The sequence below is a fragment of the Tiliqua scincoides genome, chromosome 3 (genome assembly GCF_035046505.1).
Source record: "Tiliqua scincoides isolate rTilSci1 chromosome 3, rTilSci1.hap2, whole genome shotgun sequence".
In the NCBI taxonomy this organism is placed as follows: domain Eukaryota; kingdom Metazoa; phylum Chordata; class Lepidosauria; order Squamata; family Scincidae; genus Tiliqua; species Tiliqua scincoides.
In genome coordinates, this window is record NC_089823.1 from 230,909,938 (window position 1) to 230,923,238 (window position 13,301).

Sequence of the window (13,301 nt, forward strand, 5' to 3'; positions counted from 1 at the left end):
GATAGGAGGTTGCTTGGGAATCAAATTACACCACCATGCATTCCTGAGAAGAAAGGTGGGATATGAATGCATTAAATAGTTATATGTATTCTATTAAGTATTCAGGTCACACTCTTTAGTAAATGGGCTGCAGCTGAAGGGCAAAGTGTATAAAGAAGATATCAGGGTCTGATATCTCCAGGCAGAGCTGGGAAAGACCCAATGGAAATCCTGGAGCACTGCTGCTACTCAAAGAAGACAATACTGAGTTAGGGCCCAATCCTATCCAATTTTCCAGTACCGGCTGCTATGCCAATGGGGTATCCACTGCTTCCTGTGTTGGGAAGGCAGTCACAGAAGCCTCCTCAAGGTATGGAACATTTGTTCCCTTACCTCGGGACTGCAATGAGGCTGCACCAGTGCTGGAAAATTGGAAAATTGGATACGATTGGGCCCTTAGGCAGAACAGTGGTGTGACAGAACAGTTTCATGTGCCTATGCTTTGATCAAAATGAGCTCCCCCATTCCCCAACTACCTACAGTAAGGTAAAAACAAAAACAAAAACCGTTATGTGATACTCCATCTCCTTGGCCACATCTAGTTTGGCACTATGTTGATGTCATTATCAAATTGCTTATTCAATTATTTGTTATACTGATAAATAATTGATTGTTGATGTACTCCAACTGCTATTTGCTTTTTTCATTTTACCTATTATGAATCACTTTCAGCACAATGCATGGGAGGAAAGTATGCAGATGAAGTGACTCTTTTTTCCCTAAACTGATACATGTACTATTATTATTAACATTTATTATGTGTATATTGCATCCTTCCTTCAAAGACAGAGCTCTTCCTCACTTTGATGCAGAATAAACTGAGAAATAGCAGCTGGCTCATTAGCACCTAGTAAATTCATGGTTGAATTAGGATTTGAATTAAGGTATCCTCAATCCTAGTCCTCTAGCCATTATATAACATGGTTTTGTAATATGCAATAAATAATATGGATTTTCTAAAAATATCAAACACAATGTTTTATTTAAAAAAAGATATACACACTCGTAATTTGCCATCATCTTGCTCTGCATATTTCTGGATCGTAACTGCATCATTGTCCTTGCGAGCAGACTCTTCTAACCAGGCCTCCAGAGCTTGTTGGTCCCAGTTTATTTGGCATCTTAAGGCTTCCAGTTTCTGAGTCACTTTGAAAACATTGTTCTAATAAAATTGTATAAAAAGAGAGGAATTCAGAACACACAATAAAGATTCATATGAGATATGAGAATGACAGGCCTCTTATTAAGAATAAGTTATGAAGAATAACTACATTATTGTTCATTCAACAATACTAATGTTCAATCTAATGAACTTTATTGTTCATTAACAAACATAATGGGCTTAAATGAGGTCACAATTCAGTTTTGTATATCATGCAGTCCTCATTTGTTTTCCTGCACAGTACTCCCAAATTCTACTGAATTCAGTGAATTTAGTCTGAAGGCAGTGAATTACAAAAGAATGATAGGCAAAGCAAAGTCAGTTCATTATCACCCAGAGGTGTCATCAACTCTTTATGTTGAGACCGTACCTGTCTCTTTTAGGGGAAGGTAATAAATATTATGGCTGGAATCAAAAACCCTGCTTAATATTTATTCACTCACTCACTCACTCACTCACTCACTCACTCACTCACTCTGTATCCTGCCTTTCTCCCAGAAGGGCACCCAAAGCAGCTTACAAAACAATAAAACCTTATTTAAAAAATATTTTTAAAAACTTATTATTTAAAACATATTTACAATATGTGTGTGCTTTAATATACGTTATTGCTTCCAGTAAAAATAAAACGTGTGGCAAACTGCATTTAAATTGTGACCGTACCTGTCTCTTTTAGGGGAAAGTAATAAATATTATGGCTGGAATCAAAAACCCTGCTTAAGCACGTGCAAGGGGCTTGTGCTGGAATTTTTTAGTTATTTCCTTTGAACAGCCTTGTCCCACACCATACCACTAATGGCTTTAGAAACCCCCATCAGGGTCTGGCAGGGAGGACTACTACACAAGAAAAACAAGCATAAAAATATTTTGGATGCATGGAATTAGCTTTCAAGTTCTTTGGATCCTGGTATAAATTTCAATCATTTCTTTTTAAAGTTGAAAATGACTCACAACCAAAAAGCATTTACAAGCAAAATAAAAAATCACTACAGGCGTGCCCCCATATCTGCAGGGGCTCCATTCAGGAACCTCCTGTGGATAGCTGAAACGATGGATATGGCTGAATGCCAATCCTCACAGTCTGGGGGGCACACGGGCACACACACCCGGAAGTAAGGGAAGCAGAGCTCCCCTCACTTCTGGAGGGGAGTCTGAGCCTGGTTGAGGACGTCCATCCCTGGCCTCTGCCAGGCTCAGACAGAGCTCGGCCACTGAAATAATGTGACTTCTGGTTTCTCCGTAAAACCAAAAGTGACTTTTTCCATGCTTTATAAGGCAGGTTAGCATCGGGCATCTTAGGGTCCCAAGTCAGGATCCTACAAAACCTCAACAAGGGTAAAACAGCTTATGGGCTTGCTTTGTTAAGACACTGTAGAAAGGAGAGCCCCAATAAAACCAACAAATATTCAAACTGTTGCCATATGACACCTTAAACAAAGGAAGCAACACAGCCCACTGAACAGCCATGAGAACTTCTGTCATTGGCAATATATTTTTCAGATATATGATGAAACACTTGAAACATACTTCTTGACTATTTTTCTTCTCTCTTAATGAAACCAGCTCATTCTCTAGCCTTTGAATCTCACTTGTGAGACGCCCTACTTCTCTCTCTGCTATGGCTTTAAAATGTTGTTCAGTTTCAATTTCATTCTCTCTGGCTCTGAAAAGTGACTAAAAAGAAAGACAGTTAATTATTTATTAAGCAAAATTAATGAACACTGATTATCAACAGGCACTCTTTACTGTTTATTTTTTCCTTAGGAACTGAAGATAAAAATTACATAAAGTTACAAAACATAAAGCTTCTGCTTGTGCAAACACAGACCACCCTAAATAGGTATTTAAACTATATAGCTAAGGATTTTAAATCATAAGAGATCCAATATTCAATCTCAGATCAATTGTCTATAGCTAGTTATCCTAGAGCAGGGGTGTCCAAAGTTTTTGGCTGGAGGGCCACATCATCTCTCTGACACTGCGTCGGGGGCCGGGGGGAAAAAAGAATTAATTTACATTTAAAAATTGAATAAATTTACATAAGTTTACATAAATGAATATATTAAAGATGAACTTATATGAATGAATGAAGGTCTTACCATAAAAGGCCTTACCATAAAAGGTCTTACCTATAAAAGGCCTTGCACAAAGCAAGGCTGACCTTTCCCTTGCTGCCACTGCTGCATCACAGATGTGAAACAGCAAGCAGTGGAGGAAGCCTCCTCCCACAGCTCATGCAAAGAGGTCAAACAGTTGCCTTCACGCTGAAAGCAGTTGTGTCGGGCCAGTGCAGGCTGCAACAAATCTCTGGAGGGCCAGAGGCTCATTGGAGACTGGGGGCTCCCTGAGGGCCGCATTGAGAGGCCTCGAGGGCCGCATGTGGCCCCAGGGCCGGGGTTTGGGCACCCCTGTCCTAGAGCAAAGGTTGGCAACCTACACCCACAAGCCAGATCCAGCCCATCACCTAAAGTCATTTACCTGTGTCAAATTAAACTCCTGCCTGACATTCTTCAAATGTGCTGTCATTGCCACAATACGGTCTTCATAGTCAGTCAACTGATTTTGCAAGTTTGTGTTTTCTTTTTGCTGCTTTTGAACCTGTAAACAAAATATTCACTAGTTAATATTACAAAATAGTAGTAGTAATTAGCAACACCCATTGGTAATATGAATGTAAACCACTTTGCCATGGTCAGGCTTTCTGAAGTGAAGGAGTGGGACTGAAAAACCACAAAGCATCATTCCTCCACACTGGTTCCTTAGAACTGTGTATATCATACTTTTAAAGGTCTTTTACACAAACACCCCTTTCCATTCTTTGTCCCATTGTATTCAGTGCATACAACCAGATTCCAGCTTGAGGCAGGATAGACTGAAGTTAGACACAGCAGACATCAAATTTGCCCTTGGAAGAAAAAAATGAACAAATTCTGACCATAAATGGAATTTACAGCCACAAAATGTGGTAATGCCAATGGTCTAGAACAGTGGTTCTCACACATTTAGCACCAGGACCCACTTTTTAGAATGAGAATCTGTCAGGACCAAGTCCTGTCAGGAAGTGATACCATGACTGCAAATGCTGTCATCAAGCAGAAAATTTTTTAACTATCCTAGGCTGCAATCCTGCCAACACTTGCTCAGGAATAAGTCCCATTTACTGTCATTCTTAAAAGAAAATACATAGTAGCTTGTTAAAAGTAACAGGTCTGTAATGTTTCCCCAAATACAGTCAAATGCCATGGTAGCATCAAGTCTAATATATTAAAAATAAAATATTGAAATGAATCGGGACCCACCTGAAATTGACTCGTGACCCACCTTGTGGGTCCCGACCCATAGTTTGAAAAATACTGGCCTAGAAAGCTTTTAAAAAATAAAGACATGCATGGAGAACTGGACTATTAACAGCTATTGGCCATGATAGCTAGTGCAGAGCCTCATTTCCAAAGGCCTCATTTCCAAATACCTTATGCAAGAGGGGTCTTGTCTTAAGGCCATGGGTGTGGGCTTCTCAGGGCCAAAATATACAAGCACGGAAAGGAGCACTTATTTTTCCTTTAAAACAGTAATGTGGGAATATGATGCCTGTCCTCTCATCCTTACAAAGGCTGCAACTGTTGACACCAGGGAATGGTGTGGTGGGTGGGGAGGCAGGTGAGGCAGTGCCTCCCTTTGGAGTCCTTTGAAAAGTGCCACCTCCGCAGGAGGTGCTCAAGCACTCACAACCCACGGCATTTTGTGTGTGGGTTGTGAGTGCTTGCACACCTCACAGGACAGCTTGAACACCTCCCACGGCGGTGGCGCTTTTCAAAGGACTCCAAGGGGAGGCACTGCCTCACCCGCCTCACCACACGTTCCTGCTTGACACCCGTGGTGTAGCTGGAGGGGGGGTGGTGCACTCCCTTCGGAACCATTCCCGGAGGGGGGGGCAAAACGGAGCCGTATTTCCTGGGAGTAGGTCCTGCAGAAATAAACGGGACTTACTCCGAGGGGGCAGGCCTGGGGTTGTGCTGAGAGGCCCCCCTGCCCCGGGGTCGCCCAGCTCCAGCCCTCCACCTCCCCAAGTGGAGGTCTCCAAGGGGGCAGGTAGCCTGGGCCCCCCACCGCCCGACCCCTTTGGGGGCACTGCAAACCCAGCCTGAGGCGGGCGCGGGGGGCTCCTCATCTTCATCACCATCACCATCCTCATCCTCATCCTGCCCCCCGCCTCGCCTCCTCCTCCAGGGCCTTGTTCTCCGCGCTGGCCACGGGGATGGCGAACCCATCGTCCCAGTCCAGCTCGGCCAGGACCGAGGCCGTGGAGCCGCCGCCGCCGATGGACGCGTTCCCGGCACTCATGCCGGCCCTTCCGCCGCCCCGGCCCCGAGAGGACCAGCCGCGCCGTTGGTTGCCAAAGCAACAGCGGCCGGCGCGTTGCCCTGGCAACACCGCGCCCCCTCGCCTCCACGCACGCGCAGTGCGCTCCCAGCGCTGCGGGGTGGGTGGGCGGGGTGGTGTCAGGCCTGGCCCCGCCCGTTGAAGCCTGGCCTGGAGCGAGCGGAGCTGCGTGTGTGCCTCGCCTTTCTGGTGACGTCACGCGGGGGATGCTGCTGGAGGCAGCTATTAAAATGCTGGGCAGAGGGTGGCTCCTGCTCTCTAGAGCGAGAGGATGACGAGGGGTGCAGGCGGAGGAGGGAGGACAGAGGACAGAGGGATGCTCCTTCCCCTCGCACAGCACAAGGACCAGGACAGCCACTCAGCATCTGTGGAACTCCTGGCCACAGGACGTGCTGATGGGTAGAGTGGGTGGAGGGCTGCTCTTTCCTCCTCACACAACTCAAGGACTGGGGGCAGCCACTAAGATTGAGTGTGGGTGGAACTCCTGGCCACAGGATATGGTGATAGAGTGAGTGGAGGACTGCTCTTTCCTCCTCACACAACACTAGGACTGGGGGCAGCCACTAAGATTGAGTGTGGGTGGAACTCCTGGCCACAGGATATGGTGATAGAGTGGGTGGAGGGCTGCTCTTTCCCCCTCACACAACTCAAGGACTGGGGGCAGCCACTAAGATTTAGTGTGGGTGGAACTCCTGGCCACAGGATATGGTGATAGAGTGAGTGGAGGGCTGCTCTTTCCTCCTCACACAACAATAGGACTGGGGGCAGCCACTAAGTTTGAGTGTGGGTGGAACTCCTGGCCACAGGATATGGTGATAGAGTGGGTGGAGGGCTGCTCTTTCTCCCTCACACAACACTAGGACTGGGGGCAGCCACTAAGATTGAGTGTGGGTGGAACTCCTGGCCACAGGATATGGTGATAGAGTGGGTGGAGGGCTGCTCTTTCCCCCTCACACAACACAAGGACTGGGGGCAGCCACTAAGATTGAATGCTGGGAGAGTTGGGACAGACAAAAGAAAATACTTCTTTACTCAGTATGTCATTAGTCTGTGGAACTCCTTGCTTGTGGCCTGGATGCCTTTAAAAGGGGACTGGACAAATTTCTGGATGAAAAGTCTCACAGGTTACAAACATTATGGGTATGTTCAACCTCCACTTTCTGTTCCCTGCACAGTTTTGTAAGTCTCAATCATGTTCTCCCTCAGGCACTTCTTTTCTAGACTGAAGAGCCCCAAACTCTAGCCTTTCCTTGTAAGGGAGGTGGCCCAGCCTAGTCATCATTTTGGTCGCTCTCTTCTGCACCTTTTTCCATTTCCACTGTATCCTTTTTGAGATGTGGCAACCAGCACTGGGGTTGGCAACCACACTCCAGGTGTGACTGTTGATTTGTACAATGGCAGTAATTGGCTGTTTTATTCTCAGTACCTTTTCTAATGATCCCAAATGTGGGAATTTGCTCTTTTCACTGGCACTGCTCATTGCATTGACACTTTCATCAAGCTGTCCAGCAGCACCCCAAGATCTCTCTCCTGATCGGTCACAGATTTTCTCAAAGGCTAGATCTGTAGTTAAAGCAATCAGATATTCATAAAAGATTTTGAGAACATAAAAAGAGCTCTGCTGAATCAGGCCATAGGCCCATCTAGTCTAGCTTCCTGTATCTCACATTAGCTTTCTGAGAACACACAAGACAACCAGATACCTGTACCCTGTTGCCACTTCCTGGCATCTGGCATTCAGAAGTAGGCTACCTCTAAAACCTGGAGGTTGCATACAATCATCATGACATTCTAGATGTATTCTATACTTGATGTATAGAATACTAGATGTATTCTATACTTGATGCCACATTTGTACCTAATAACAGTTCTTTCCCTGAAATTGCCACCTTTTTTCCCTAACTGGGCTTTTGTGCCTTTAAGAGCTTCATGGCAGGCAGAAATTCAGCAAGGATGGGAAAGCCTCACTTGTTGAACCTTTGCCTACTACATAACTTTTAAGAATGGGAAAACAGGGAAAATGTGGAAATTCTGTGGTCACAAATAGAGAGAGGATTGCAAGGGCACCCTCTTGTCTAAATAGGAAAGTGACCCAGAATCATCTGGGAAAGCAAAACATGTAAAAATATCTACTATGACTACAAGGTTTGTTTCATAGTTCCCAGCAGTGGATCTATCGCTTTGCAAATGGGGCAAATGCCCCAGAAGCTGAGCTCATGCTGCTAGGACCACGTGGGAACCCTCACTGAGACTCCTGACATGGTTGGAAACTGTACTTCTGGTTTTCCAGAAAAATAGTTAAAGACTGCGGGGAATCCTCAGAACACTTCCCTGGTTGGTCCTGGAACCGCGTGAGGCTCCGTTTTGCTGCAGTAAGTGGAGGGGAAGCTTGGTGGGGGGGGGAATGGCATCTCACAGGGGGGTGGCATCGCGAACTTTTGCCCTGGGTGTGGGGCTGGGTAAGTCCGCCACTGATAGTTCCTTTGCAGCTGGTATCAGAATAAAATATTCCTGATGTTCATTTAGAGATGCATTTTTCCAGCAGATGGTGCTACGCGTCTGTATATTTCAGTAGTTTGATGATTTTTTTTTTAATAAATGAATTTATCTAACTGCCTCCTGAGGATGAGCCTCATATTAAAAACATCAGATCCAAAAAGACTTTGCTGGTTTAATATCTGCATTATCTCCATATGGAAACAAAACAAAAGAAGTTCTTGTGAATAAAATGTGGTTGTAATAAATCACGATTTAGTATTCTTTTGCAATGAATAAGGGAAAGAGATTTAAGGGGTTTCATATTTTGGGAGCAGAGCTCCTGTGCCCATGACAGGGTGCAATTCATCAGGTTCTGCTTTACGTGGCACAAAGTTGTATATAGTATGTTGAATTTCTGTCCACCATTCAGGTGGGAAGGCAGATGTGCAGGAAAAGGGAGGGAAACCCAAAGTGCTCTGTGGCTTATTCTGCACTGTATTGCACTTGGGGAAGTGACGCCTCTGACACTGGCTGAGTTGGTGTGGGGGCATGGAATGTTCATTTGCTTTTGGAATTGAGTGATTTGGAGTCCAGCTTCTGTGAGGGAATGGACACTTGTCAGTTTGCTTTGGATTAACATCACATCAACATCCAAGAAAGGTTTGATTAATTTCCCTTCAGGGCCTACTTTATATCGCTGCAAGGTTGTGTTGGCAACCTTCAGTCTCGAAAGACTATGGTATCGCGCTCTGAAAGGTGGTTCTGGAACAGTGTCTAGTGTGGCTGAAAAGGCCAATTCGGGAGTGACAATCCCTTCCACACTGGGAGCAAGTGCAGTCTGTCCCTGGTCTGTCTCCCTGGCTATGGGCCTTCCTTCTTTGCCTCTTAGCCTCAGACTGTTGGCCAAGTGTCTCTTCAAACTGGGAAAGGCCATTCTGCACAGCCTGCCTCCAAGTGGGCCGCTCAGAGGCCAGGGTTTCCCACTTGTTGAGGTCCACTCCTAAGGCTTTCAGATCCCTCTTGCAGATGTCCTTGTATCGCAGTTGTGGTCTACCTGTAGGGCGCTTTCCTTGCACGAGTTCTCCATAGAGGAGATCCTTTGGGATCCGGCCATCATCCATTCTCACAACATGACCGAGCCAACGCAGGCGTCTCTGTTTCAGCAGTACATACATGCTAGGGATTCCAGCACGTTCCAGGACTGTGTTGTTTGGAACTTTGTCCTGCCAGGTGATGCCGAGAATGCATTGGAGGCAACGCATGTGGAAAGTGTTCCTCTCCTGTTGTGAGTGAAAAGTTCATGACTCGCTGCAGTACAGAAGTGTACTCAGGACGCAAGCTCTGTAGACCTGGATCTTGGTATGTTCTGTCAGCTTCTTGTTGGACCAGACTCTCTTTGTGAGTCTGGAAAATGTGGTAGCTGCTTTACCGATGCATTTGTTTAGCTCGGTATCGAGAGAAAGAGTGTCGGAGATCGTTGAGCCAAGGTACACAAAGTCATGGACAACCTCCAGTTCATGTGCAGAGATTGTAATGCAGGGAGGTGAGTCCACATCCTGAACCATGACCTGTGTTTTCTTCAGGCTGATCGTCAGTCCAAAATCTTGGCAGGCCTTGCTAAAACGATCCATGAGCTGCTGGTGATCTTTGGCAGAGTGGGTAGTGACAGCTGCATCGTCGGCAAAGAGGAAGTCACGCAGACATTTCAGCTGGACTTTGGACTTTGCTCTCAGTCTGGAGAGGTTGAAGAGCTTTCCGTCTGATCTGGTCCGGAGATAGATGCCTTCTGTTGCAGTTCCAAAGGCCTGCTTCAACAGGACAGCGAAGAAAATCCCAAACAAGGTTGGTGCAAGAACACAGCCCTGCTTCACACCGCTTCGGATGTCAAAGGGGTCTGATGTGGAGCCATCGAAGACAACAGTGCCCTTCATGTTCTTGTGGAAGGATCTGATGATGCTGAGGAGCCTGGGTGGACATCCAATCTTGGGAGAGCTGCAAGGAGAGCTTCATGTACAAGAAAGGGGAAGGTCACTTTGCAGGGCATTGGTCTGAACTGAACAGCTGGCAATGCCACCTCCTCTTCCTGCAGCTGGGAAAGAAAGTGACCTGCAGCTGCAACCTCCTCTCCTCTGAACGCTCAGTGTGGTACAGTGGTTAGAGTGTCGGACTAGGGTCAGAGTGACCTGGCTTTGAATCCCCATTTGCTGTGACATTCACAAGGGTGACCTTGAGCCAGTTTCTGCCTCTGCTTAACCTACTTCATGGAGTTGTGAGGGATAAACCAAGCTAGGAGAGGCCTATTTCTCCCCCTCCTTGCTGATTTTCCATTGACTCACCTTCACACAGCACTCTGTTGCTTGAGCTTTCATCTTGCTCATTGCATTGACTACATCACACCTCTTCTTCAATCTCTTCACTGGATTCTTCCTTGCTTCAGGATCTAGCAGAAGCTCCTTACCTTGAAAACCCTCCATGACCTTTCTCATATTCCACTATACACCTGCATGTGAAAGCTTCATGACTCTCAACAGGCCAAAGATCTGCTGGTCCCCCCAGACAATTCTATTCTTTCTGCCTTATCGTCCCTTATGCTTGAAACTGCCACCTGGTGCAACTGTGGGATGCTTCTTTGGTGGCTTCCTTCTTCAAACCCACCTTTTCTGTGGAGTCTTTGGTGCTACACCTAAGTCCCTATTCCCTACTGAAATTAACCTTCAGTATCCCATATGCTTCCAGTTGCTGCTGCCTCTGTCCCTTTCTCTCCATTGTGCCAATGTCTAAAGCAGGCGTGTAAAACATAAGGCTCGTGGAAGCACTTTATCCGACCTACTTTATCTGATAATTGGGCTTTCCCAACACTGTCCTCTTCTGCAAGGTATTGGGAGGGAAAGAAGGAAGGAAGCTTCAGAAGATGAGGAATGGTACATGGGAAGGGGCTTACCAAGAGAGGTGAGAGAGGGCAAAGGGAGACACTACTAAGGCACTGGGAGAGGCCGATTAGCGGGTGGGCCACCCTTTCAACAGCACGGCTTCTGCAGAACCACCACTTGCAAAGCAAAGTGACGCCTCAGCAAGAGCAGCACCTTTGAAAGGGTGGCCTGCATGATAATTGGGCTCTCCCATATCTTGAAAATATTTTCAAGATTTGCACATTATCTCGTCTGTCATTTCCAGCTAATGAGCTCCTAAGTGAAAACAAAGGGCTAACTTCTGGCCATACCAGAAATACACTGGTCTAAAGTGTAAACCCACAGGGCAGGGACTGGACTTTGCACACTGTATAAAGCACCATGTACATGGCTGGTGCTATAAGAATAAACAAATGAGTAATAATAGTAAATGCGTTTGGCCCTGAACTCCTGGGAGGTAGGGTGGAGTAAAAATGTAATTAATAATGATCTCAGGCAAGCAGCTGCAGGGTGCTTTGTTCCTCAAGAGGGGAAAGAAAAGGAAGCAGCCAGCCAAGTAGCTGTAGCCTAGCAGCTTCCAATGATTTGCTTTTATGCTGCCGTTAGATGTGCAGGAAAATGTGAGCTCATGGCACACTGAGACCCTTTATGATTTTTGAGATTCTTTTACAATTTGTCTTGGCCCTAAGAAAATTTGGGATAGTCACCTGCTCCTAGCATTCACTTTCCCGGAGAGCCCAGAACTTTTGTAGCTACAGTTTTGTTTCTTCTCTTTTTCTCAAGCTGCAATAAAAGCAAACACTTTAGCACCAATTTAAAGTGCTTTTATTGCATTTTCCTCTTTTAGCCCCCACATGTAAATAGCCACCCCTGAAAGATGAGCAGCAGTTTCGAAGTTTCAAAAATGCTAGCCGGAGTGAAGCAGTGCTTTGAGTTGGCCTCACCCTGGCCACAGTCCTGCTTTTAATGTACATCTTTGGCCCTTTGAAAAACTAGCACAGAGGCCATGCAAATCACATTAGGAACAGAGGGAGATTTAGCTGCACCACCAGAGTTCTGAATGCAATTGCGTCTTGTCCTGCCCTACCACTATTTGCAGCAGAAAAAAGAGCTTCAAATGAACATGGTTTAAAGTGAAATACATTTTAATTTATCTTCATTTGTACAACAATCCTTATCAATGTCAAACAGGACTTACCAAGTTAGAATGCATTAATTTTGTGATGTCAGTAATCACCTTGTGATCATGATGTGTTCCCTTTTCCAAGTCTCCATTACATAAAGCTCAAAGTGTGCTCCTAGAAGTCCTGGAGCTTCCTGAGACCCCTTCAGGGGCTCCACAAGCACACCATCGGTGGCTGCCATCTGCTCCCTGCCCAGTTTGCTTGTCCATCCTGCCCACCTCCCCTCTTGGTGGCTCTTCTTCCTCATTCTCCTCCTATTCTGGCTCTTTGCTGATATTTGGAATTGGGCTTGGCACTGTACCACTCCACGTATGCGCTGCTGCACTGGGGATCTCTATAGGTTTACACAGATCTCAGATCTGAGCAGTCTGTGTAAAGCTGTTCAGGCCTGGGACAAGGGTTAGGATACAGCCTGTACTGCCAGAGCCAATCCAACCCCTTTCCCATGCGCAATCTGCCTCCCGTACTGCCCTGCCCCACCCAAAACACCCCCTCCCTGCCTCCCCCCTCCCACCACCCTCTCCTACCCCTCCCGCCCCGTGCCAGCCTGCCTCACCCAACACTTACCACCTCCAGGTCTGGATCTGGTGTGGGGACGCTGACGCAAAACCTTGCACTGGCCTAGCCAGATCAAGAGTAGTTGTGAATGTGCTTTACAGCTTATTTGTAACATTTGTGGGCCTGCGCACAACAGGAGAAGAAACTGAGTGCTTTGTGTCTCTTCGCTCACAACAGGAGAGGAAACTGAGCGCTTTCCACATGCGCTGCCTCCGATGCATCCTTGGCATCACCTGGCAGGACAAAGTTCCAAACAACACAGTCCTGGAACGTGCTGCAATCCCTAGCATGTATTCACTGCTGAAACAGAGATGCCTGCGTTGGCTCGGTCATGTTGTGAGAATGGATGATGGCCGGATCCCAAAGGATCTCCTCTATGGAGAACTCGTGCAAGGAAAGCGCCCTACAGGTAGACCACAGATACAAGGACATCTGCAAGAGGGATCTGAAGGCCTTAGGAGTGGACCTCAACAGGTGGGAAACCCTGGCCATTGAGCGGCCCACTTGGAGGCAGGCTGTGCAGCATGGCCTTTCCCAGTTTGAAGAGACACTTGGCCAACAGTCTGAGGCAAAGAGGCAGAGAAGGAAGGC

At 46.5% G+C, this 13,301-nt stretch overlaps 1 protein-coding gene across 1 annotated transcript in view; it reads right to left on the reverse strand.

The window, feature by feature from the left end:
- The window catches only part of CCDC39 (coiled-coil domain 39 molecular ruler complex subunit), a 31,204-nt gene extending 25,637 nt beyond the window's left edge, over positions 1–5,567 (reverse strand). The window contains exons 1-4 of the mRNA XM_066618859.1: positions 5,417–5,567; positions 3,680–3,799; positions 2,729–2,875; positions 1,043–1,201 (exon numbers count right to left, since the gene is read on the reverse strand). Of these exons, the coding sequence (XP_066474956.1) occupies positions 1,043–1,201; positions 2,729–2,875; positions 3,680–3,799; positions 5,417–5,542 (552 nt within the window). The 5' untranslated portion in view covers positions 5,543–5,567. The remainder of the gene's footprint in view (positions 1–1,042; positions 1,202–2,728; positions 2,876–3,679; positions 3,800–5,416) is intronic.
- Between the last annotated feature and the right edge of the window lie 7,734 nt (positions 5,568–13,301).